This window comes from Chiloscyllium punctatum, chromosome 5 (assembly GCF_047496795.1).
Source record: "Chiloscyllium punctatum isolate Juve2018m chromosome 5, sChiPun1.3, whole genome shotgun sequence".
NCBI lineage: Eukaryota > Metazoa > Chordata > Chondrichthyes > Orectolobiformes > Hemiscylliidae > Chiloscyllium > Chiloscyllium punctatum.
In genome coordinates this window covers 4,694,370-4,722,044 of record NC_092743.1, presented here as the reverse complement: position 1 = coordinate 4,722,044, position 27,675 = coordinate 4,694,370, and the positions used below count along the sequence as shown (strand labels likewise).

At 41.4% G+C, this 27,675-nt stretch overlaps 1 protein-coding gene across 6 annotated transcripts in view; it reads right to left on the bottom strand.

Annotated features, from left to right (window-relative positions):
* rmc1 (regulator of MON1-CCZ1) overlaps positions 1 to 27,675 on the bottom strand; it is a 63,581-nt gene that overhangs the window by 10,196 nt on the left and 25,710 nt on the right. For 5 of the 6 annotated variants that reach the window (XM_072569666.1, XM_072569670.1, XM_072569667.1 and 2 more), the window contains 13 exons: positions 22,339 to 22,423; positions 22,185 to 22,241; positions 21,998 to 22,084; positions 19,714 to 19,854; positions 15,243 to 15,340; positions 11,791 to 11,880; positions 11,598 to 11,703; positions 10,586 to 10,697; positions 9,811 to 9,855; positions 8,495 to 8,548; positions 6,506 to 6,634; positions 4,125 to 4,231; positions 2,153 to 2,272 (listed from right to left, as the gene is read on the bottom strand). In XM_072569666.1, the coding sequence (XP_072425767.1) occupies positions 2,153 to 2,272; positions 4,125 to 4,231; positions 6,506 to 6,634; positions 8,495 to 8,548; positions 9,811 to 9,855; positions 10,586 to 10,697; positions 11,598 to 11,703; positions 11,791 to 11,880; positions 15,243 to 15,340; positions 19,714 to 19,854; positions 21,998 to 22,084; positions 22,185 to 22,241; positions 22,339 to 22,423 (1,231 nt within the window). The remainder of the gene's footprint in view (positions 1 to 2,152; positions 2,273 to 4,124; positions 4,232 to 6,505; positions 6,635 to 8,494; positions 8,549 to 9,810; positions 9,856 to 10,585; positions 10,698 to 11,597; positions 11,704 to 11,790; positions 11,881 to 15,242; positions 15,341 to 19,713; positions 19,855 to 21,997; positions 22,085 to 22,184; positions 22,242 to 22,338; positions 22,424 to 27,675) is intronic. The other variant, XM_072569672.1, reaches the window with a different exon arrangement.

Here is a 27,675-nt window from a genome sequence, read left to right as displayed (position 1 = left end):
TCTCCCAATATGTCTATTGGTATTCCTTTCTTCAAGGTTGGTTTCTTGTGAACTCATCCTGATGAGGGCGAGATGAAAGGTTTCAACAACTTCCCTCCTTTTCACAACAGTGAAGTTCTGCTTTGTGAGCAGAATACAATCTAATAATGTGGCTTGATTTCTCAAGTTTCAAGGAGATAGAGATTGTGTCTAACTAGATCAAGGCGTATCTAAAAGGAGAGCAGCATTAGGATACTGAGCTCAATGAATAGCTATGATCATAATGAATGGAACAGCAGGTTTAAGAGGAAAAATCACCTGCTCCTAGCTTCTATGTTCCCAAAACAAAAATAGAATTACAAAAGCAGATGAGGAAAAATCCATGTACAGTTCAGTTACACATGATTCAGATAGTAGTAGTTTTCTCCAAGTAAGAATTCTGAATTCATGTCATACTCTGAACAAAATCTTTGCAGAGTCTCCAGTATAGTACTGAGAGAGCACTGCATTATCAATGGGGTTATTTTTCAAATAACAACAACTTGCATTTATGTAGCGACACAGGCTAAGGCTCTTTATAGAACATTACATTGATGTTGCACTGACCTGTGAAACTAATCTGAAGCCTATCTATCCTACATAGTTCCATTTTCATCCATATGTTTATCCAATGACCATTTAAATGCCCTTAAAGTTGGCGAGTCTGCTACTGTTGCAGACAGTGCGTTCCACGTCCCCTACTACTCTCTGAGTAAAGAAACTGCCTCTGACATCTGTCCTATATCTATCACCCCTCAATTTAAAGCTATGTCCCCTCGTGCTAGCCATCACTATCCAAGGAAAAAGCCTCTCAATGTCCACCCTATCTAACCCTCCGATTATCGTGTATGTCTCAATTAAGTCACTGCTCAATCTTCTTCTCTCTCATGAAAATAGCCTCAAGTCCCTCAGCCTTTCCTCGTAAGACCTTCCCTCACACAAGGCAACATCCTAGTAAATCTCCTCTGAACCCTTTCCAAAGCTTCCACATCCTTCTTATGATGCAGTGACCAGAACTGTACACAATACTCCAAATGCAGCTGCACCAGAGTTTTGTACAGCTGCAGCATGACCTCTTGGCTCTGATGCTCAATTCCTCTACTAACACACCATATGCCTTCTTAACAACCTTATCAACCTGGTTGGCAACTTTCAGGGATCATGTACATGGACACAGAGATCTCTCTGCTTATCTACATTACCAAGAATCTTTCCATTAGCCCAGTACTCTGTATTCCTGTTGTTCCTTCCTAAGTAAATCCCTCACACTTTTCTGCATTAAACTCCATTTGCCACTCTCAGCCCAGCTCTGCAGCTTATCTATGTCCCTCTGTAACCTACAACATCTTTTGGCACTATACTATCCACAACTCCACCAATCTTAGTGTCATCCACAAGTTTACTAACCTATCCTTCTATGTCCTCATCTAGGTTATTTATAAAAATGACCAAGGAGCAGTGGTCACAAAATAGATCCTTGCAGCACACCACTAGTAACTGAATTCCAGGATGAACATTTCCCATCAACCACCACTCTGTGTCTTCTTTCGGCTAGCCAATGTCTGATCCAAACTGCTCTCAAAGCCCCATCTGCTCTCTCAAGTGGTCACAAAAATCCCACAACTCTCTTTCAAGTAAGAGCAGGGAGGTTCTCTGTAGTATTCTGGCTGACATTTAAACAGAAAAATGCCTGATTCTTCCTCAGCTTTTTGTTGGAACTTGGAATACATGAATTGGCTGCACCTTTTCCTATTTTACAGTAATTCACTTCACTGCATATTGATTTATATATACGCATATAAATAGTTCCATACAAGCTACAAGAGCGACAAATGATAAAGCCAACAGATGTTGCACTAGCATATCACTACTAGGTAACTTCTTCATCACTATTTGCGATTCCTGAGGTCATGAATGGTGCATTATAAATACAAGTTTGTTCTTTCTACAGCAAGCATTTAAATATTTGAGTTTTCGGTATCAAGTTAGCTTCTCATAACCCCAACAATACTAGCTGTCTCTTTGGGATCAACAATCCCTTCATGTCAATCAGTCAGAATGGGTTCTGGTCCATTTTGCCTTTGTTAACTTTTCCTTTCATAAGTTCAGCTGAATCACATTCAGTGAGACAAACCTTCTTCTCAGTGAAGACTGACAGGACATGAGTGTACATGTCAGATTGGTCAATGACAGCCTGCGTACGCACTGGCCTCTTCGGAGTCATGCTACTGCGACTTGTTCCTGACTCCACCGCCTAAGCAAAAGAGAAATATTTCAATCATCGCATGAAACATAATTACTGTCAAATTCTGTTGATGGGCTGAGGAGATGCAAGGCGAGAGATAGGATTCCAAAGGGGAGGTACAGGATCTTTCACAGAGGTAGAACATTTCTCAACTCTATTTAAAAGAACTGGCTAGATTAGAATTGACTTCAAATTAGACTGAATCCTCAAATCCACATTTCTGCCTACCTTGGAGAACCTTCTACCCTCATGCTTAAGGATCTATCTCACTGTCTTGAAAATATTTAAGGACTCAAAGTGCTTTCATCACTTTTCCAGAAAGCAGCTCCAAAGATTCCCCTCAAAAAATATTCACCTGATCTATTTTAAATCCTTTATATCTAAACAGTGACCCTTAGTTTGTGATTCTCCCATAAGAGGAAACATCTCTCTGCACTCACCCTGTTAAGATCTCTCAGGATTGTGTGTGTTTCAATCAAATCATCTCTTCTAAATACCAACAGGTACAAGCCTAGCCTGTTCAATATTTCCTCGTAACAGGACCTATCCATTACAGAATTAGTCTGGTGAACATTCTCTGAACTGCTTTCAATGCTTTAACATCTTTCCTGCTGTGCTCAAGATAGTCACACCAGTACCCTGTATAATTGAAGCATAATTGCCCTATTTCAGTATGCAATTCCCCTTTGATAAATGGGGACATTCTATGAGCTTTCCTAACTACTTGCAGCACTTGCATTCTAACCTTTTACAATTCATTCCAAAGGACACCCATGTCCCCCTCTATCTCAGAGTGCTGCAAGCTCTCATCATAGAAATTTACAGTACAGGTGGCCATTTGATCAATTATGTCTGTAGCAGCTTCTGAAAGAGCTATTCAGATAGTCCTGTCTCCAACTAGTGGAAACACAATATCCTTTCTTACCCTGTTAAAGTTGGTCATAATTTTGAACATCTCAATAAGGTCAATCTTCTCTGTTCCAACGAGAATAAGCCTAGTTTCTCTATTTTTCCTTGAATATAAAATCCTTTATTCCTGGTGTTATTCTAGTAAGTCTCCTTTAACCAAAGTAAAATAATTATTCTTCCTGCCAAAATGGACAATTTCACACCTTCTGACAATTAGCCGATTCATCCCCACTCACTATCTATATATCGCTGTAGATTCCTAATGTCCTCTTCACAATATTTTTTACCTCCTTATCTTTGTGTCATCAGCAAATTTGGAAACCATCTCTTCTATTTTTTCATCTTTCCTTCATTTATGTAATTGTAAACCAGAGTCAAAGCAGTGGTAACCGGAAAAAGTCTGCTTCCTGTTAGCCAACCAATCTCCTATCTATGCCAATATGCTAACCGCTACACCATGAGCTTTTATTTTCCACAACAGCCTTCCATTGTGGCATCATATGATATCTGGAAGTCTAAATCCAGTAAATCCACAGTTCCCCTTTATCCACAGCATGGCACACATTTCCTCAAAGGACTCCAACAAATTGGTTAAATATGATTAACCTTCACAGTCTGTTCCAGTGAGTACAAGATGAAAACTTTCATCCTTTTGTTTTCCCCTCTTGGTTCCATTTTCCAAAGAGTAATTACAAGTTTGTTGTGCTTTGAATTTCACAGGAGGGTCAGTTTATCGAGGGAAAGGGCAGGGAGATTGAGTTTGAGTTTGATTTATTGTTGTCACTTGTACTGAGATACAATGAAAAATACAAAGTACATCAAGGTAGCAGAACAAAGTGCAGAATACAATGTTCTTGCTGTGTGTTATCCAGCAGTAGATTAAACTGCCTACCACATGTCAACATACCACACTAAACATTACAACAATGAACAGTCTCTAGACAGTTCTCACCAAGGTGTAGTTCTGCTCAGCTTCTAGATATTCCTTGTAGACCTGGTTCAGTTTATCAAATATGGTAGCAATCACTGGCAAGCTACCACGTTCTGCTGCACTCAACACTGAAACAAAAGAAATGTAACAGGGTTACTACAATCTCCATGTATTGATACACAAAAATGATCAAATTCCTTAGCAAGTTAGACAAAGGAAAGCCTATCTATTTGGATTTCCAGAAGGCCTTTGACAAGGTGATGTGCAGGAGTCTGCTAAATAAGATAAAAGCCCATGTTGTTAACGGCAAGGAAGTATATGGATAGAGGATTGGCTGACTGACAAAAGGCAGAGTATACAGATAAAATGTTTTTTTCAGGATAGCAGCTGGAGACTAGTGGAGTTCCATGGGGGTGAGTGTTAGGACCACTACTAATCACATTATACATTAATGATCCAGATGGAGAAACTGAGGGCATTGTTCTTAAGTTTGCAGATAAAACAAAGATAGGTGGAGGAACAGGTAGCATTGAGGAAGTAGAGAGACTGCAGAAGGACTTGGACTGGCTAGCAGAGTGGGCAAAGAACTGACAGGTGGAATACAATGTGGGAAGGTTTGGGGTTATACACTTTGGAAGAGGAGGTACAGACTATTTTCTAAACAGGAAAAGGCTTCAGAAGTCTGAAGCACGAAGGGAATTGGAAGTCCTGGTTCAGGATTCTCAAGGTTAATTTGCAGGTTCAGTTGGCACAGTTAGGAAAGCAAATGTAACATTAGAATTCATTTCAAGAGGGGCTAGGATGTACTACTGAGGCTGTATAAGGACTCAGTAAGACCACATTTGGAATATTGTTAACAGCTTTGGGCCCCATATCGAAGGGGGATTGTGGTGGCTTTGGAGGGGTTCCAGAGGAGGTTCACAGGTATGACCCTGGGGATAAAGGGCTTGTCATATGAGGAACAAAAATTGAAATAGGTGATAAATCTCAGCAGGTCTGGCAGCACCAATGGAGAAAAATCAGAATTAATATGTCGGGACCAGTGAATATGTTTAGAGGAAGGATCACTGGACCCAAAATATTAACTCTGATTTCTCTCCATAGATGCTGCCAGACCTGCTGAGCTTTTCCAAAAATTTGTTTTTGTTTCTGATTTCCAGCACCTGCAGTTCTTTCAGTTTTTATTTGCTTGTCATGAGGAGCAGTTGAGGACTTTGGGTCTGCACTTGATGGAGTTTAGAGAAAGGAGGGTGGGTCTGATCAGAACTTACAGAATACTTAGAGACCTGGACAAAGTGGATGTGGAGAAGATGTTTCCATAAGCAGGAGAGATGAGGACCCGAGGGTATGGCCTGAGTGAAATGAGGAAGAACTTGTTCAGCCAGAGAATGGTGAATCTGTGGAACTCATCGATGCAGAGGGCTGTGGAGGTCAAATCATTGAACGTATTTAAGACAGAGATAGATAGGTTTGCGATTAGTAACGGGGATCAAGGGTTACAGGGAGAAGGCAGGAGAATGGGGTTGAGAAACACATCAGCCATGATTGAAAGGCAGAGCCAACTCGATGAGCCGAATCATCTAATTCTCCTACATCTTGCAGTCTAAGATGCCATCAAGAACAGAAGCACTGGAGAAGATCGTGCAGCGTTTTCCGCCACTCGATGAGCAGATGTGACCTGAATCCAAGCCTTCCAGTCCAGAGGTAGTGACACTACCACTGCACCATAAGAGCCCTACTTAGATCTTTGCTGATCTGCATTTCAACTCATCCAACTGCCTTGGTTCCAATAAAAATTCACCAAGCTCAATCTTGAAATTGGGAACCAACTTCCAGCCTCTTTTTGCCGGGAAAAGAATTCCAGACGTTGTATCGAAGAACTCTCTGACAATCTCCCGAACAGCCAAGCATGAATTTTAAGGTTCTGACTCCTTGTTTGGGGAGATTCCTGCAGCACTAACCCCTCCCTGTCAGCTCCCCGCCCCCTCCCCCACCCCCACAAATACTGGGGATGTAGTTTTTCTATACTGAACTTATTGAATTCTTTCAATTATTTTTAACACCTCAATTAGATCAACAATTACATCATAAACACTCAGGGAATTGAAGCCTATGCAACCTGTGCTCATCAATTAACCCTCAATTTCCCATGTCTAATCAGACAGAGTAAATACTATAAAACTCAGTCATCCAGCAGGGGGAATTTCTGTATCACATTGTGAAAGCTATACTGCTCTCTGCCGTGCAAAACAGAAAGACACCGATGGCCACAATAATAAAAAAATAATAGGAGGAGGACATTCTGAACAAAATACTGAAGGCTCACTTAAATATTCATTTGTTATTCATGTGGTTACCAGACAAATGGTTATGATTCATTCCGAGTGCAGGAAGGTACTCACTCTGACAACATACAGACAAGATGACCATTTTACAGTCCTTCCTCTGTAGGAGGAAGTCCATTAGCCGTCCTTTGTCTTGAAGCATGTGGACAATGGGCTGCAGCTTTATCTGGAGACACCACAGGTAACCTGTCCACAATCAGAGAACCTAGTCAATATAAAAGCTGCTGTAAGCAAGTTACAACAAACCTCTATAAAACTGCTCAAGTGTCAGTTGGAACACTGGCTCTGTTCTTCACACTTTAGGAAGGATGTCAAAATGGAACAGGGTGTACAGGAGATTCACTGGAAGAATAAAGAGAAGACTTAAGAGGCTCAAAGTTATGAAGACATTGAAGTCAGAGTCATTTACAGTCAGGAAAGCAGCCATTTGGACCATTGAGTTGATGCTACCTCCTCACAGAACAATCCAGTCAGTAGCAATTTCCATATGAGAAAAAGGAGAGGTAATGGGGATTAAGCAAAACAAAGACTTCCAAGATGCTTTCAGAATTAAGACAGTATAGACATTAGAGACTGAACAGACTGCAGTTCTTTCCTCTAAAGATAAACTCTGGTTTCCTGTTGGTTGTTTAATAAAATCATGAACAATTTGTTAGGAGAAACAAAGAGGAATTTCCAAGAGAGAAAACCAAACTTGGGACAGCAACATGCTCCTGAACATGCTGCTCCTTTAACCAAGCTGTTCCAGTACAGATACAACACTGGTATCTACCTGACAATGTGAAAAATTGTTAAGCTACATTTTGTCCACAAAAAGCAGGACAAATCCAACCCAGCCAATTACAGCTCAGATTACTCTCAATCATCAGTAAAGTGATGGAAGAGGTCATCAACAGTGCTATCAAGCAGCACCTGCTCAGTGATACCCAGTTTGGGTTCCGCCAGGGCCACACAGCTCTTGACCTCATTACAGCCTTGGTTCAAACATTGCCGAAAGAGCTGAATTCCAGAGGGGAGGCGAGAGTGACAGCCCTTGACATCAAGGCCAGACTTAACTGAGTTCTAGCACCAAGGAGCCCTAACCAAATTGGATTCAACGGGAATCAGGAGGAAAACTCTCTGCTGGTTAGAGTCATATTGGACACACACAATGCTGGTTCCAAAAGGCACTCACAAGACAAAGAACAATTAGCGCTGGGCAATAACCACTGGCCCAACCAAAGATGCCCACTCCTTCAGAGTTCATTTTTTAAACACTGAGGGTTGACCACTGGTATGGATCAGTTAGACTACTTTGCGACCCCAGCCCCCACCACCAATATCTCCCCATCCCCAGTTTATTTTAAATCCCTTTGTTTAAGGATGGGCAAGGCAAATATTCATCTGCTTGGGAAATTGGGAAACAGTGAATTGCAAAATTAATATTTAACTTGGCCAATGAGGTTGCAGCAACTGAGAAAGGGACAACTCTTTTTCTAGTCAATGTAAGGAGGATTAAAAAGGGAAACAGTTGAATAATTATGGTCAGGTTATCTCTAAAAGTAGTCAAGTCTCTCTCCAATGTTTAAAAACAATTCCATCTTGAGATTCTTCACAGAATCTTATAGCACAATAGGCCATTCAGACCATCATGCCTGTGCCAACTCTTTGAAAGAACTGTTAATCCCCTTCAGATGCTCACCAAATTTCTTTCTGAAAGCTTTAGTATCTGCCATCAACTTTTCATGCAGCACCTTCCAGATAGTAATATCACACTGCTTTAAAAAAAAATTATCCCCATCTCCTCTATCCCCTTGTTTCTGGCAGACTTGCAAGACAACAGGCAGATCAGGGGAGGACACAAGGCACAAGGAATGAGGAAGAAAAGGAGGAGTAAACCACACCCTCCAATTAGACACTGCACATTTACACATGAACACTGACTACAAAAACAAGAGGTTTTTCACAATTTTCAGGCTGAGTTAGTTGCAAACTACATTATTGACGCATTGTAAATTGATAAAAGCCCACAGTACAAATAAGAAGAAATTCCTAGAATTCACTCACCTTCACTGGCATTGATTATAATGTCAGGTTGAAACACAGTCCATGAGGAAGAATCTAAAAGTTAAAGAAACCTCAAAAGGCACTGACACAGCAAGGACATTTTTACTGAATTAATTTGTACTTGATTTTAAAGAAAGCTGGAATATACATTGCACTTTTCACAGTCACTGTGCACTTTATAACCAATGAAATCCTATCACTTGCTATGATGTAGGAAGCACACCAGCCAATTTGTAGACAGCAAGCTCCCACAAAGAGCAACATGTCAGTGACTAGATATTCTGTAAAGATGCTGACGTCTGGCCCCGGCCTCCAACCCCATTCTGTCCCAGGCCCTATAACTATTCCTGCTTCCTGAGATCAAATCGAAAAGCATGGCACTGGAACAGCACAGCAGGTCAGGCAGCATCCGAGGAGCAGGTGAGTCAATGTTTCAGGCATAAGCTTCCTGAGACACACACTTAATGCCATGAATTACCCAATTCTATGGTATAGTGATAATGTCAATGAACTACTAATCCAGAACTCAGGCTAAATGTTCTGGAGATGTTGGTTTGAATCCCAAAAAAATTCAATAAAATCTGGAATTTAATGGTAGTCTAAAAGATGACCATGAAACAGCTGTCGAATGTCATTAAAAAAAAACCCATCAGGTTCACTAACGTCCTTTAGGGAGGGAAATCTTACCTCTGGCCTACATGGGACTCCAGACCCACAACAGTGTGTCTGACTCTTAATTGCCCTCTAATTAATCAGGGATATCAACGAATGATGGCCTAGCCAGATGGAGTGAACAAATTTAAGCAACTCACATGGACAGTCCTCACTTTAAGAGCTGCCCTGATCTGCAGTTTGATTCCATCCTTCACACCAGCAGATCCTTTCATAAAACACTTCCTCTCAGCTTGCAGAGATTCTCACTCCCTGCCTAACCCTCCTAACTTGGCCAATCACACCTGTTCTCCACTTCCCTTGTGGTTTTTCTTTCCCCACCCTCCCAGCTCTGAGAAGATGTTGTCTCTAACTTTATTGTTCTTCTGATGAATTGATATGAAAATGAGATGAGATTTCAAAGCTCCTTGGATGCTGCCTAAACTGCTGTGCTCTTCCAGCACCACTAATCCAGAATCTGGTTTCCAGCATCTGCAGTCATTGTTTTTAACCACTATGAAAATATTCACCGTTACCCTTTCCACAGATGCTGCCCGACTCTCAAGTAAATTGCCCCACTGATGGAACTTGGCTCAGTTTAATGCTTAGTCAGAAATTCACATGGCAATTTTAGATATTGGCTTATGATTCACTCTGAAGGATACAAAGTTCACATGGGACAGGGCTTTGTGTTGTTACAGCTGATGGACCTGGACAAAGAATTAAGACATTAATACAATATTAGATGACTACAACAAAGACAGAAAGAGATGTAGTTTCTATGTCCGGATTTAACTGCACAGGGGTGTTATCAAACAGAATTTGATATTGAGCAATATATTAGGAAAGAAGAACAAAAGCTGGATCAAAACAGGTAGTTTTTAAAACAGCAGCTTAAAAGGAGGAGAGAGAAGTAGAGAGTTAGGGAGGAAATTCCTGAGCTTAGGGCATGGCTGCCAATGGCAGGGGAGGGGTAGTGAAAGATGCAAAAGAAGCTAAACTGGAGGAGGCTTCAGCCAGAGAGCGGAAACAGCAGCCTCTGTTACCTCGCCAAAGTGACCACGTTATATGTGTGTGTTTGGGCAGTACACGTTGATGAGCTACTTTCAGAAGGTCCCACAGCTGACTCAAAGCTTGCATTTCCTGTATAAGGAACACGCGTACACAATGTAACACAAGTCATTGGAGAGAGAAGCAGGAATCCTGCTAACCTTCCCCTCAGGACTGGGGAGTGCACAGAGGGTAGTTTTAATATTCCCATTGCTTCTCTCGATCCTCATTAAATCAGGAAATCTCATGTGATGGTTTTTAACAGGAAATGGGAAAATTTATTTTCAATATTACATCAACTTTAATTGACAATCAAAACTAAGCTCAATGTCAAAGCACCAAAGTATGTGAACAATCACATGTACTCAAGGTTATTCTGAACATATGCACCTGCCCGAGGAATCTTGCATGGGTGAATAGATAAAGCTGGAAGCACTTGATGATGAATGGTGACAGCTCCATCAAACTCTGCTCGCAGTTTTATATCAAAGATCATTGATGTCTGAAGAAATTCAAAGAAATCACAGGGTCAAACAGTCTGCAGACAATTTTTCTCACTTCCTCCTACAGTGAATCCCACCAAGAGAACAACTGATTCCCAAAACACTTACAGCCACATCACTTCCAAAGATAAAAACATCCATGCCATCCTGACTGGGAAACATAATTGCCATTAGAAAGTGACAGAGAGACGATGGGAGACAGATCGCATACAAGAAAGAGAGAATGTGATGCTGAGTTGTGCAGAGCCTGCTTCCTCTTATATTAGAATCAAATCCTCTCTTTAAACATCAGGTCCGTCCATTTAAAGCAGAGAGTTGGTGTTTTATTTCCCCCTGAGGGGTTGTGAATCTTTGCAAGTTTTTTTCCTGAAAGATGGTGGAAGCATAATCCTTGAAAATTTTTAAGGCAGAGGTTGATTGTTTCTTGTCAAGCAAGGAGTTAAAAGATTTTCAGGAGTAGACAGAAATGTGGATTTGAGGTTACAATTAGATCAGCCATGATCTTATTGAATAGGGAACAGGCTCAAGAACTGAACAGCCTACTCCTGTTCCATGTGTTTGTGGGGACAGAGATCATTTGAAATGGTTACCCATCCACTAAGATTAGCAATGAACACCAAGTAAGGAGACACAAAAACAGTAGTTGCTGGAAAAGCTCATCAGGTCTGACAGCACCTGCGAAGAGAAATCAGAGTTAACGTTTCAGGTCCAGTGACCCTTCCTCACAACTGTTCTGAGGAAGGGTCACCAGACTCGAAATGTTAAATCTGATTTCACTTCATAGTTGCTGCCAGACTGGCTGAGCTTTTCCAGCAACTTCTGTTTTGGCTTCTGATTTACAGCATCCACAGTTCTTTCGATTTTTATTATAAAGCAAAGAGACTAGTTAAATTCCTTACCTGAGAACTTTGGTGATGCACCACAACCAAGTTATCAACAACATTCAAGGCAAATTTGCCTGTGGTATTTAATTTTAATATGTGCATTTTCTTACATTGACCTTCCCTGCAATTAAAATGCAGTAAATATTTAGGAAACTCATCTTAAAAAGTATAACACAGACTCAGTGGGATCTGAATGAACAACTCTTACCTGGGTAAATAATACAAGATCACTTCTGCCCCTGGGTTATTTGGAGTCCTTGGTTGGTGCTTCAGATAAAGCACGTAAAGTTGTCCATATCTTGGTAAAAATAAAGATTTAAAAATTACTACTGCAGTCTAAAGATTATTCCTACCATTAGGAACAGCTTGTCATGGAGCCCACAAGGGAGCAGGCTATTCTAGACCTAGTGCTTTGCAATGAACCAGACTTTATAAAAGATCTTAAAGTAAGGGAACCCTTAGGAAGCAGCGATCATAATATGGTAGAGTTCAGTCTGCAGTTTGAAAGAGAGAAGGCAAAATCGGATGTAATGGTGTTACAGTTAAATAAAGGTAATTATGAGGGCATGAGAGCGGAACTGACAAAAATAGACTGGAAGCAGAGGCTTGCGGGGAAGACAGTAGAGCAAAAATGGCAGGAGTTCGTGGGTATAATTAAGGACACTGTACAGAGGTTCATCCCCAAGAAAAGAAAGATTATCCAGGGAGGGATTAGACAGCCATGGCTGACAAAGGAAGTCAGGAAATGTATTAAAGAAAAAGAGAGATCCTATAAAGTGGCCAAGAGCAGTGGGAAATCAGAAGATTGGGAAGGCTACAAAAACAAACAGAGGATAACAAAGAGAGTAATAAGAAAGGAGAGGATCAAATATGAAGGTAGGCTAGCCAGTAATATTAGAAACAATAGTAAAAGTTTCTTTCAATACATAAGAAACAAACGACAGACAAAAGTAGACATTGGGCCACTTCAAACTGATGCTGGAAGCCTAGTGATGGGAGATAAGGAAATAGCAGGAGAACTTAACAAGTACTTTGCGTCAGTTTTCACAGTGGAAGACAGGAGTAATATCCCAACAATTAAAGGGAGTCAGGGGGCTGAGTTAAGTATGGTTGTCATTACAAAAGAGATAGTGCTAGAAAAGCTAAAAAGTCTTAAAATTGATAAATCTCCTGGCCCCGATGGGATACATCCTAGAGTTCTGAGAGAGGTGGCTGAGGAAATAGCAGAGGCATTGGTTGAGATCTTTCAAGAGTCACTGGAGTCACGGAAAGTCCCGGATGATTGGAAGATCGCGGTTGTAACCCCATTGTTCAAGAAAGGATCAAGACAAAAGATGGAAAATTATAGGCCAATTAGCCTAACCTCGGTTGTTGGTAAAATTCTAGAATCCATCATTAAGGATGAGGTTTCTAAATTCTTAGAAGAGCAGAGTCTGATTAGGACAAGTCAACATGGATTTACTAAGAGGAGGTCATGCCTGACAAACCTGTTGGTATTCTTTGAAGAGGTGACAAGTAGGTTAGACCAGGGAAACCCAGTGGATGTGGTCTATCTAGACTTCCAAAAGGCCTTTGACAAGGTGCCACACGGGAGGCTGCTGAGCAAGGTGAGGGCCCATGGTGTTCGAGGTGAGCTACTGGGATGGATTGAGGATTGGCTGTCTGACAGAAGGCAGAGAGTTGGGATAAAAGGTTCTTTTTCAGAATGGCAGTAGGTGACGAGCGGTGTCCCGCAAGGTTTGGTGTTGGGGCCACAGCTGTTCGCATTATATATTAATGATCTGGATGAAGGGACTGGGGGCATTCTAGCGAAGTTTGCCAATAATATGAAGATAGGTGGACAGGCAGGTAGTACTGAGGAAGTGGGGAGGCTGCAGAAGGATCTAGACAGTTTGGGAGTGTGGTCCAGGAAATGGCTGATGGAATTCAACATGAACAAATGCGAGGTCTTGCACTTTGGCAAAAAGAATAAAAGCACAGACTACTTTCTAAATGGTGAGAAAACTCGTAAAGCCAAAGTACAAAGGGATCTGGGAGTGCTAGTCGAGGATTCTCTAAAGGTCAACATGCAGGTTGAGTCTGTGATTAAGAAAGCGAATGCGATGTTGTCACTTATCTCAAGAGGGTTGGAATATAAAAACACCATTGTGCTACTGAGACTTTATAAAGCTCTGGTTAGGCCCCATTTGGAGTACTGTGTCCAGTTTTGGTCCCCACACCTCAGGAAGGACATACTGGCACTGGAGCGTGTCCAGCGGAGATTCACATGGATGATCCCTGGAATGGTAGGCCTAACATGTGAGGAACAGCTGAGGATCTTGGGATTGTATTCATTGGAGTTCAGAAGATTAAGGGGAGACTTAATAGAGACGTACAAGATAATACATGGCTTGGAAAGGGTGGATGCTAGGAAATTGTTTCCGTTAGGTGAGGAGACTAGGACCCGTGGACACAGCCTTAGAATTAGAGGGGGTAAATTCAGAACAGAAATGCGGAGACATTTCTTCAGCCAGAGAGTGGTGGGCCTGTGGAATTCATTGCCGCAGAGTGCAGTGGAGGCCGGGACGCTAAATGTCTTCAAGGCAGAGATTGATAGATTCTTGTTGTCTCGGGGAATTAAGGGCTACAGGGAGAATGCGGGTAAGTGGAGTTGAAGGGCCCAGCAGCCATGATCGAATGGCAGAGTAGACTCGATGGGCCGAATGGCCTTACTTCCACTCCTATGTCTTATGGTCTTATGGTCTTATACAGTAAAATTTCTGTGTCAACATGACAAGAATGGTTGGTGCCAACCAACTAAAGACAACAGTTGGTAGGATCTCTGAACACACTCAATCATGATTTGTCCAATCACTGCAGCACACTAAAATGTCCAGAGAAAATCAAAAGCTTCCTCATAAGTGGAGACTAAAGCAAGCTGCTCTTTTAAATTATATTTCGACCTCTTCCCCTACCAATAATGCACAAAAGGGACCCTGTTTCAGTCAGAAATAATCTGCTGCTCCACAGGATCTCCAGAAAGTTTCACAAATCTCCTACTTAACTAGGTTTCACATTTTTATAAACTGAATTGTTACCAGTTAACCATCCTCTTCCTAAATAGTCCACAATTTAAAGGAGTGTGTCAGTCACTAGAGCTCAGCAATCTTGATACAAACAGGGCTTCCTTCTCTCATTGCCTTTTTAGTCACTTGGCAAGTCTTTGGGAGCCAGTCTGTATCAGGCCTGCTCAAAACTTTTGAAAACCATTTCAATTTTGTTATACAGTTAAAACAATAGCAATCCAAATCATTTTTACATAACTTGGGTATGCTTCAATTAAAAAACCCAGAAATGCCCCCAAATTGTCAAAGAGACTCGGTGTGCCAGTCTGAGTGCAGGAAGCTCACTTACTAGAGAATTCTGGTTGGATTTGACAGACATCCTGGGGAATCAGGGTAACATTAAATTAATAGCAGAAGGAATTGGTTAGTTTTATCATCTCTCTGGAGTGTGGAATAACTAAATAGTCAGGACCAAGCAGATCTAAAAATCTTTTTAAATTAATTCCATGGAGTAGCACCATCTGAGCCTGGTAGTACTGTTAGAAATGCTCTTCTGAAGCATGAAAAATAAACACAAAATTAGTCATTATCACTTAGAGAGAAGCTTCTTACTTACATAGTGGCCATTATAATATCAGAAAGGCTGAGGTTTGTAGATTTGGGAGAGGCTGGTAATTCAATTTCAAATTTTGGCATTTTGGACATTGTTCCACTCTGGAAAGGTAAAATCAAATTGTCTTAAAACTAAAAACACATCCACGACTTCTCATTGAGATACATGGATTGGTTTCTAAACAGGTAAATCAATGTACCACAACAATTTGCTGAACTACATCATCTCCTGGTCAAAACATCTTTACTTTAAAATTCTCATCTTAGTTATCAAATCCCTTCGAGGTCTCACACCCCTTCTTACCACTATAACTTCTTCCATCCTCACAGTGCTGAGATACTCCTCTACTTACAGCCTCTTACAAATCCAAAATCATAATCACTCCACAATTGTGGTTATGCGGTCAGTTGCCTAAGCCCCAAGCTCTGGTACTTCCTCCAACTTACCTCACTTTCCTCCTTTGGAAATTTCCTAGAACTCTACGACCGAGCTTTGGCCATCTAGCCATTGTCACCTTTGTGGTTAAGATTCCAATTGAGTTACTCTTGGTTACACAAAACCCCAGAACAAAATCTGGCTTGCTCGATAATTTAAAGTTTTAGTGAAATACCACCTCATAAGTAAGCATTATTGCAGATTTGGCTTTATTCCACAAAAGAAACAACATTAGATATCTAACTATGACTTGTGTGCAGGAAGTTATGTCTGATAAATCTTTGAGTTTTTCCGAAGAGGTAACCAAGAGGATAGATGAGAACAGGGGAGTGGATGTTGTCTATATGGATTTTAGTAAGGCCTTTGACAAGATCCCACACGGCAGGTTGGTTATGAAGATTAGATCGCATGGCATCCAGGAAGACCTAGCTAATTGGATTCAAAATTAACTCGATGGTAGGAAGCAGAGGGTGATGGTTGAAGATTGTTTCTTGGACTGGAAACATGTGACTAATGGTGTGCCACAGAGGTGGTGCTGGGATCTTTGTTATTTGTTATTTACACAAATGATCTGGATGTGAATGTACAAGGCATAAGTTTGTGGATGATACAAAATTATAAGGTATTGTTGATAGTGACGAAGGTTATCAGAAAAAAACAGAAGGATCTTGATCAAATGGGGAAGCGGGCTGAGAATTAGCAAATGCAATTCAATACAGGTAAGTGTGAGGTGTTACACTTAGGAAAGTCAAACCAAGGTAGGACTTATACAGTAAATGGTAAGGTCCTGGGGAGTGTTGTCGAACAGAGACACCTAGCAGTACAAATACATAGTTTGTTGAAAGCTGCATCACAGGAAGACAGGGCAGTGAAGGCAGCATTTAGCATTCTGGCCTTCGTCGGTCGAGGCATTGAGTATAGGAGTTAGGACAATATGTTATTAGTTGTGTAAGTTATTTGTGAGGCTACACTTGAGTATTGTGTACAGTTTTGATCCCCCTGTTATAGGAAAGGCTGGAAAGAGTGCAAAGAAGATTTACGAGGAGGAGGTCAGGACTAGTAGGCCTGAGTTATAGGGAGAGGTCAGCCAGGATAGGACTTTATTCCTTGGAATGTATGAGAATGAGGGGTGACCTTATTGAGGTGTATAAAATCATGAGGGGCACAGATAGGATGAATGCACACAGTCTTTTTCCCAGGGGTGAGGAATTGAAAACTAGAGGACCTCGGTTTAAGGTGAGAGGGGAAAATTTAAGAAGGACCTGAGGGGCAACTCCTTCCCACAGAGAGTGGTGCATATATGGAATGGGCTGCCAGAGAATGGATGGGCATTTTAGTCAGCTTGCACCAGTTTGTGCCAAAGGGCTTGTCTCTGCGTTGTAGGACTCAATGACTCTACACTACTGAATACTTTCATAATATTAAAGATTGCTTTCATCTTGCCATTCCGCCTTCTCTTTGAGACAAAACTGCTACAGTCTGTGAATGTTTTCTGATAGGTACAACTGTCACAAATCCCCCCCCACCCCACCAACCCCGAGGTTCTGTTATCACTATATTTATTTTTGCACATTATCTAGGGCTTCTAGGCACTTTATTTTTACAATTTGGATCAAAGTGTTACAACACAGGGTAAACCCTCCTGCTTAATTTAAACCAGCAACACAGAAAAGATTTATTCCATACAGTAGTCTGTGAAAATTTGAGTTGCCAAGAACTAGTTAAAGTAGAAGTTAACAACTTTATTTCTTAAAGTATAACACCACCAGGGTCCCAGGTTCGATTCCAGCCTCGGGCAACTGTCTGTGTGGAGTTTGCACATTCTCCCAGTGTCTGCGTGGGTTTCGTCCAGGTGCTCCGGTTTCCTCCCACAGTCCAAAGATGTGCAGATTAGGTGAACTGGCCACGCTAAATTGCACATAGCGTTAGGTGGATTAGTCAGGGGTAAATAAAGGGGTGGGTTTCTCTTTGGAGGGTCGGTGTGGACTTGTTGGGCCGAAGGGCCTGTTTCCACACTGTAGGTATCTAAACATCTAAAACAATACTACTCTGATAAAAATCCCCGATTAAGGTTTATCAAAAATTCAAGTTTTTAAAATCAGCCAGACGTCAAATCTTCTCTTCCTCCCTCTTTTCTTCTCCTTCTTAGGAATTTCTGTTTTATAGGTTATGGATTGATAAAGGTACCTTTAAGAGAGCTATTCCTCAGGCAGTCTCTACATGCTGGTGGCTTGGCAGTTCTCCTCCCAACTGTTCAGTTTTCCCTGGTCTTACACCCCCAAAGCATCGGCTTTTAAGATTGTCAATATATTCAATTCAAACTGGTTTGGAGTTCGGTATTTTTTGGGGTATAACTTAAACTTATAGGCCTAATTCAAATCTGTTTGTCATTTCCAGGCAACCAGCTAATCGACTATGGTTTGTCCAAATGTTACATTATATATCTTTTTCAGTGCAGTGTCAAGTAGTTTTTGCTAGCTTTTAACTCTCTTAAAATGTTTTAAAGTTGCCATCGATGTTAGTGACATAGGAGTTGGAGCTGTACTCCTACAGGACACTCACATCTTCATAACACATCCCCCCCTCCTTAAGAAATAAATGAACCATCATAATGAAAAGATGGCTTCAATTTTTTTCCTCCATTCTTTTAACATATTACCCTAATATACAGATAACTTTAATCTAACTTTACCTTAACATATATAACTGTATATATGTATGTCACATTAAATAAAGACAAATCTCATCTAAACTTTTGATCTATAGTTATTATTACTTATGACCTGCAACATGTACAATTTTTAAATTAAAACTCTATTTCATTGGAGTCTTATGTCACAGTCTCATATTCTTATCTTTAAAACATTCTAAGAATGTAGGAAATTGTGATCGGTGTACACAACTGTCACTGACACATTGTTCAGGACATACATGTTAAACTATTGTAAGGCCAGGACCAAACTCAATAGTTCCTTTTCGATTGTGGAGTATTTCCTCTGGTGGATGTTGATCGTCTTCAAAAAGTAACCAACTGGCAGTTCAATCCCATCCTGATCCTCCTGTAGGAGTACAGCTCCAACTCCTATGTCACTAACATCGATGGCAACTTTAAAACATTTTGAAAAGTTTGGTGTAGCTAAAACTTGGTTTGGTGGTTAATATTGATTTCAAATGGTTGAATGCCTCCTGGCATGGTTCTGTCCACCAAAACGTTGCGTTTTTCTCCAGCAAATTGGTTAACGGTGCCACTACACTGCTGAAGTTTGGAACAACTTTCCAATAGAATCCACTGAGTCCTAAGAATCGATGCACCTCTTTCTTCGAGATTGGTTGTGGAAATTCCTCGACAGCCTTCATCTTTGTGTTCCGTGGGGTCAACCTTCCATGACCAACGTCCCAAGAACGTCACCTCTGCTTTCACAAATTCTGTTTTATTTAAGTTTATCACCAGCTTTGCTTCCCATACTCATTCAAGGAGCTCTGCCAACTGTACCATGTGATCTTTCCAGGACATAGTAAAGATCATTATGTCGTCCAAATAGACTGCACAGCTTGCTAACCCAGCCACAACTCTGTTCATGAGTCTTTGGAATGTGGTGGCTGTGGTCTTCATTCAAAAAGGTATCACTTTAAACTGATATAGCTCATATGGGGTTACAAACGCAGAAATTTCTTTCGCCAACTCTGATAAAAGGTACCTGCCAGTAACCAGGCATTAATGGCGTTGACCTTGCGATAATCCATGCAGAATCATTGAGTCCTGTCCGGTTTGGGAACTAAGACGATCGGCGAACTCTACTCGCTCTGGCTTGGTTCAATGATGATCTTATCAAGCATTGCCTCCACCTCCATCTGCATCTGTCTGGCTTTGAAAGGATTAAGCCAATAGGGGTGTTGTTTTATCAGAGCAGTATTCCCGACATCTACTTCATATACAATAGCATTAGTCCTCCCCATCTGATACAATACACTCACATATTCATAACAAAAGAAATATGCACGGCTTGCAGGTGGTGACAAAGAAAGAAGTCGAACTTACCCTGAAATAAAATGGTTGAAGAACATTCCCATGTACTGTGGTAGACAGGAGGAGAACAGCAGTTTCTGGTGAGTACATACACCAGTTAACATTAATGCTCTGATTTTTCAGCAGCTTTAAACTACGTTTGTCAGATAATACCTACAGAATAATAAAAACAGCAGCAGCTCAGGCCATATTCCAGAAGGTGTAACTGTGAATTTCAGCATTTTATGTTCAGTTTGCTGATCTTGGACTAGAGATTTAGATCAAAATGCAATTTCCTAGTTACCGTCCCCGATTTGCGAATGAGTCCCGTTCGAGTCTGTTCGCAAATCAATTTGTACATGAGTCAGAACCTAAGATAGGACAACGTAAAGGAGATATTCATAAGCTCAGGAAATGATTGCATGTCAGTCTTTATGAGCATTCCTAATTGGGACCTTTGTAAATCAGGACCCCATACATTAGTAACGGCAGAAGGAGCTTTACGCTCTTTTCACTCACAATACTCGGCCTGTGAGGACTAGTCTAACAGAAATAAAAGACTTAATGATACAAGAAGAAAGTGTTAAAGATTCAGAGGGTGTTCCTGTTCTCACTAGCGAAGTAGAAGGATTTACTCCTGTGTAATTAAAAGAGGAATCTTTCCACATAATTAATGCAGAATTAAAGCCTTTGTAAATTACTTATATCTTTGGATATATTCAAACAACCAAGAGAAAATTGGTCACCAATGTTACAAAGCAGTTAAACCTGACTCTGAACTGCATTCAGAAGCTAGTTAGTAGATGAATGAGGCCACATGGGGTCATAGGGGCAGAAATAGGCCATTTTCACCCTTTGGGCCTATCCACCATTCAATATACAACTGTTGTTGGTAGAGTTCATCCTGACTTGATCTCCAAAACCATTTACAACCCACTCATTTGCCATGGACTATTTTTCAAATTCAAGTTTGCTTTCTGCACAAATGCTCTTAATATTTAATACTTGATATCTAATCTTTCAACTCCTCATCCCTCAATATCCATGTTAACTTGGTCTCTGTTTCTCCACACAGGGTACATGGAAGCTCAGTGGTTAGCACTGCTGCCTCAATGCCAGGGATCTGGGTTCAAATTCCAGCTTGTGTGGAGTTTGCATGGATTACCTCTTGGTGCTCCAGTTTCCTCCCACAGTTCAAAGGTGGATTAACCATAGGAAATGCAGGATTACAGGGATAGGGTACGGGGGGGGTGAGCCTGGACGGGATGCTCTTCAGAGTGTGGATTTGTTGGGCCGAATTGCCTGTTTCTATAGTGTAGGGATTAGATTAGAGTAGATTACCGACAGTATGGAAACAGGCCCTTCGGCCCAACAAGTGCACACTGACCCTCCGAAGAGTAACCCACCCAGACCCATTTCCTTCTGACTAACACACCTCACACCATGGGCAATTTAGCATGGCCAATTCACCCAATGTGCAGATCTTTGGACTGTGGGAGGAAACCAGAGCACCCGGAGAAATCTCACGCAGACACAGGGAGAATGTGCAAACTCCACACCAACAGTCACCCGAGGCTAGGATCGAACCAGGGACCCTGATGCTGTGAGGCAGCAGTGCTAACCACTGAGCTACTGTGCCTCCCATGATTCTATGATGAATTGCAGGGCATTTCCAGCATCTTGTGGATTTATTTCAGACTTTCAGCACTTGCAGTATTGTGCTCTTAGATTTGCAATGTTCTTTATCTTTTTTTTTTGGGACATGGGTTTCACCAATAAGGTCAGCATTTACTGCACATCCTTAATGGCCATTAAGTGCTTACTTAACCCATTTCAGAGGGCAGTTAATTCAATATCAAGACTATAGGAAACAGGAAAAGAACTAGACCATGCAACCCCTCTAGCCTGCTCTGCCGTTCAATGTGATTATGGCTGATGCAACACCCCACACCGTCAACTTGCCTGTATTTTCCCTGTAACCCTTGATTCCCTGACTTATCAAGAATCTATGTCAGCCTTAAATATACACAAGGAATCTGTCCCCACAGCCCTCTATGGCAAGGAGTTACAAAGACTCTCAACATTCTGGAAGAAGAAACTGCTCCTCAAATCAGTCTTAAATTGATTCTGAGATTATGCCTTCTGGTCCTAGACTCTATGACAAGAAACATCCTCTCAGCATTTACCCCTGTCAAACCCCTTAAAGAATTCTTCATGTTTCAATAAGATTGCCTCTCATTCTTCTAACCTCCACTGAGTTGAGTCCCAAACAGTTTAGTCTTTACTCTGGGTATAGACTCATATGTACAGTACTTACCTGATAAAATTCAATGCCCTGGTCAGTAATAAATACTATTTCACTAGCAGTGATCCAACAGAAACTCAGGATGTTGGCATTTTTAGTCTACAGAGGAAACAAATTAAAAGAGATACTGTTTATATCAGCAGACAATTATACTTTAGATTCAAAGTACACAAATTTTAATTCCAATTCCAATCATTACCTTGCATTCTTGAGAGTATTCTGTTTGGGGCAGGTCAGGAATGAAGTTAATGAAATCCTGAAAAACAACTTGATAATGTTATCATACAATGACACAAGACTACTTCCTTTCAGTCTTTAGCCGTGACATGAAAAAAGTTAAAATCTTTCCTTACCACAGCCTTTAGTGTCCTCTGCACAGCTAGAATCTTGTTCCCAAGTGAAAATTTGATGCATTTCACTTCTCCTTTATCTTCCATTCTTTGAGAGGAATAATAAAGATACTTTTAGAGCAAAGGGAACAAGACTAGAATACAAAATTTGTCAGCAGGAAAGCAAAAAAGGCAAAAATAGCTTTTTCAACAAAAGCACACGCAATAAGTTTAAAATCCAGTGCATCTTTTTTTTTAAGAAAAGGGCTTAATGGGTCAGTGAGCTAAGGCTCATCCTCATGCAGAAATATAGAAAATAGGGCCATGGTAGGCCATTCGGCCCTTCCAGCCTGCTCCATCATTCAACATAATTACAGCTGATCATCCAACTCAGTCCTCTTTCCCACTTTGTCCCCATATCCTTTGATCTGTTTAGCTGTAAGAATCTATGCAACTCCTTCTTTTGAAAAGATCCATTGCTTTGGTTTCAATCACTTTCTGTAGCAGTGGATTCCACAGGCTCACCACTCTCTGGGTGAAGACACATCTCCTTACCTCAGTCCAAAATGACCCACCCATTAACCTTAAACTGTGACGCCAGGCTCTGAACTCCATGGTCATTAGGAACATTATAGCTGAGCTTACTCTGTCTAGAGTTGTATGTGTCTTTATGTGATCTCCCCTTATTCTTCTAAACTCCTGTGAATATTGTCTCAACCAACCCAATCCCTCCTCATACATCAGTGCTGTCACCAGGAATCAGTCTGGTAAATCACTCCATAGCCAGGGCATCCTTTCTCAGATAAGGAGAACAAACTACACAATTACTAAGATGTGGTCTCACCAAGGCACTGATCGATTCAGCAAGACATCCCTGTTCCTGGACTCAGATCCTCTCATTCTGAAGGCCAACATACCATGTGCCTTCCTCACCACCTGCTGCAGCTGTGTGCTTCCTTTCAGCGACTGCTGTGCAAGGACCCCCAGGTCTTGCAGTACCTTCCCCTTCTCCAATCTATCACCATTCCTGTTTTTACTAAAGTGGATAATCTCACATTTATCCACCTTACACTGTATCTGCCATGCACTTTCCCTCTCACTCAGCTTGTCCAAATCACACTGAAGCATCTCTGCATCCTCCTCACAGTTCACTCTCCCATCCAGCTTTGTCATCTGCACATTTACATCAGTAATTTATATTGTGAATAGCGGGGGTTCAAGCACTGATCTCTGCAGTACTCTACAAGTCACTGACTGCCACTTGGACAAAGACCTGCTTATTCCTATTCTGTTTCCAGTCTGTCAGCCATTTATCTATCTATGTCAATACACTACTCCCTAATCCCATGCACTTCAATTTTACAAGCTAATCGCATGTGGGACCTCATCAAAAGCCTTCTTAAAGTCCAAGTAAACTACATCCACTGGCTCCACCTTATCAAACTTACAAGTGACAGTCAAAAAATTCCAATAGATTTGTCAATCACAATTCCCTTTTTGTGAATCCATGTTGACTGTGTCTGATCCTGTGACTATTTTCCAAGGGCGCAGCTATTAAGTTTTTAATAATGGACTCTAGCGTCTGGGTAATTCAAGATGGAGGACAGAAAAAATTTCAAATTCCAGGAGCAGCAATTACTGTTTTATATACTGTTGCATTGTTTTGCCAACTGACTCAGCAGTGAATCTGCACAGTTACTGCCTTTGCTATTTGAATTCATGGATTACTGGACGTTAGAGTGTGTCCAGGAAAATTAACAAACAGTGAAATTTACAAATGATGTTAGAGGAACCTGTTTGGGAGAGGTCACATCACAGAAACAGTTAAGTGAATAGTTTTAAGTATAGCCTTGCTGTAAATCTACAATAATGCGTAGAGTGAGTTCTTTCTTGAGTATATGTTTTTATTGGATTCTGTCTCTTGATTAAATTTTTAAAATATAGGCGTTACAAGTGGTGTTTTTTTAAAGAGGAATAAGACGGTGCTATTTTCTGGGTCTGTAGATTGGAAGGAGCAAAATGGCCTTTAGTAGAGTGATATGCTCTCCTTGTCAGATGCAGGACGTTTGGGAGAGTTTAAGGGTGACTGAGGATTATATCTGCAATAAATGTCATTGGTCGCAAATCCTGTCAGATGGAATAGATTGGTTGGAGCGACAGTTAGAGGCAATGAGGAATTTACAAGAGAGTGTAGGAGGTGGCAGTTATAGGAAGGGTGAAAAGCCACAGATACAGTCAGGTAGATGTGTTAACTCCAAGAAAGGTATGAGAGGTAGGCAAGTAGTACAGGAATCTTCTGTGGCTATTCCCATTTCAAACAAGTATTCTGTTTTGGAAAATGTAGGGGGTGATGAACTCTCAGGGGAATGTAGCATGAACAGCCAAGCTTCTGGTATCAAGACTGGCTCTAATGTAATGAGGGGTACGTCAGGTTCCAAGCGATCGATTATGTTAGGGGATTCTCTAGTCAGAGGCACAGACAGACGTTGCTGCATCAACAGCAAAAAAATCTGAATGGTGTGTTGCCTCCCTGGTGCCAAAAACAGGATGTCTCACGAGAGGGTGCAGAATGTTCTCAAAAGGGGAGAGTGACCAGCAAGAGGTCATTGTACACATTGGTACCAATGACAGAGGAAGGGAAAAGGAGATTCTGAGGGAGATTATAGAAAGTTAGGCAGGAATTTAAAAAGGAGATCCAGCAAGAGAGTAATTTCTAGATTACTCCTGGTGCTAGAGCGAGTGAGGGTAGGATTAGGAGGCTGGAGCAGATGATTTGTGGCTGAGGAGCTGGTGTATGGGAGAAGGATTCACATTTTTGAATCATTGGAATCTCTTCTGGGGTAGAAATGACCTGTACAAGAAGGGTGGATTGCACCTGAATTGGAAGGGGTCTAATATACTGGCAGGGAGATTTGCTAGAGCTGCTCAGGAGGATGTAAACGAGTAAGGCTTAGGGGAGGGGGGGGCGGGGAACGACACAGGGCAATAGCGAGAAGAAAGAGATTAATCCGAGACTAGTAGAGTTCAGGAAAGAAGCGAGTCAAACAGCTAGGACAGGCAACGCAGAGAACAAGAACTGTTAAATTAAACTGCCTTTATTTCAATGGAAGAGGCCTAACAAGGAAGGCAGATGGTCTCAGGGCATAGTTAGGAACATGGGACTGGGATATCACAGCAATTACAGAAACATGGCTCAGGGATGGGCAGGACTGGCAACTTAATGTTCCAGGATACAAATGCTATATAGGAAGGATAGAAAGAGAGGCAAGAGGGGGAGAGTGAGTGGCCTTTTTGATAAGGGACAGTATTACAGCTGTACTGAGGGAGGATATTCCTGGAAATATATCCAGGGAAGTTATTTGGGTGGAACTGAGAAATAAGAAAGGGATCACCTTATTGGGATTGTATTATAGATCCCCTAATAGTTAGTGAGAAACAAATTTGTAAGGAGATTTCAGCTATCTATAAGAATAATAGGTGGTTATGGTAGGTGATTTTAACTTTCCAAACATATACTTGGACTGCCACAGAATTAAGAGTTTAGGTGGAGAGGAATTTATTAAGAGTGTACAAGAAAATGTTGAATGAGTATGTGGATGTACCTAATAGAGAAAGTGCAAAACTTGACTTACTCTTGGGAAATAAGGTAGGGCAGGTGTCTGAGGTGTTAGTGGGTGAGCACTCTGGGGCCAGCAATCATAATTCTAAGAGTTTTAAAACAGTGATGGAAAAGGATAGACCAGATCTAACAGTTGAAGTTCTAAATTTGAGCAAAGCTAATTTTGACGGTACTAGGCAAGAACTTTCAAAAGCTGATTGGGGGCAGATGTTTGCAGGTAAAGGGACAGCTGGAAAATGGGAAGACCTCAGAAACGAGATAACGAGAGCGCAGAGATAATATATTCCTGTCAGGGTGAAAGGGAAGGCTGACAGTTATAGAGAATGCTGGATGACTAAAGAAATTGAGGGTTTGGTTAAGAAAAAGATGGAAGCATCTGACAGGATAGATCGAGTGAATCCTTAGAAGAGTATAAAGGCATAGGAGTATACTTGAGAGAGAAATCAGGAGGGCAAAAAGGAGACATGAGATAGCTTTGGCAAACAGAATTAAGGAGAATTCAAAGGGGTTTTAGAAATACATTAAGTCAAAAGGGTAACTAGGGAGAGAGTAAGGCCCCTCAAAGATCAGCGAGGCGGCTTTTGTGTGGAGCTGCAGGAGGTACTAAATGAGTATTTTGCATCAATGGAAGATATAGACTGTAGGGAAATAGATGGTGACATCTTGAAAAATGCCCATATTACAGAGGAGGAAGTGCTGGATGTCTTGTAAAGTGTAAAAGTGGATACATTCCCAGGACCTGATCAGGTGTACACCAGAACTCTCTGGGAAGCTAGGGAAGTGATTACTGGGTCCCTTGTTGAGATATTTGTATCATTGATAGTCACAGGTAAGGTGCCAGCAGACTGGAGGTTGGCTTATGTAGTACCATTATTTAAGAAAAGTGGTGAGGACAAGCCAGGGAACTATAGACCAGTGAGTCTGACGTCGGTAGTGGGCAAGTTGTTAGAGGGAATCCTGAGGGACAAGATGTACATGCAAGGACTGATTGGGGATAGTCATCATGGTTTTGTGCGTGGGAAATCAAGTCTCACAAACTTGATTGTTTTTTGAAGAAGTAACAAACAGGATTGATGAGGGCAGAATGGTGGACATGATCTCTGGACTTCAATGAGGCGTTCAACAAGGTTCTGCATGAGAGACCGGTTATAGAGTCATAGAGTCACAGAAATGTACAACACAGAAACAGACCCTTCGGTCCAACACGTCCATGCCGACCAGATATCCCAACCCAATCTAGTCCCAGTTGCCAGAACCCAGCCCATATCCCTCCAAACCCTGAAATTCTGGTCTCCTTCCTTTCGGAAGGATAAGGTGAAACTTGAAAGGGCTCAGAAAAGATTAACAAGGATGTTGCCTGGGTTGGAGGATTTGAGGTTTAGGGAGAGGCTTAATAGGTTAGGGCTGTTTTCCCTGGAGCTTCGGAGGCTGAGGGGTGACCTTAAAGAGGTTTTTTAAATAATGAGGGGCATGGAAAGGGTAAATAGACAAAGTAGTTTCCCCTGGGGTGGAGGGAGTCCAGAACTAGAGGTCATAGGTTTAGGGTGAGAGGGGAAAGATATAAAAAGGGACCGAAGGGGCAACTTTTTCACGCAGAGGGTGGTACGTGTATGGAATGAGCTGATAGAGGCATCTGGATGGGTATATAAATAGGAAGGGTTTGGAGGGATATGGGCCAAGTGCTGGCAAGTGGGACGAGATTGGGTTGGGATATCTGGTCAGCATGGATGTGTTGGACCAAA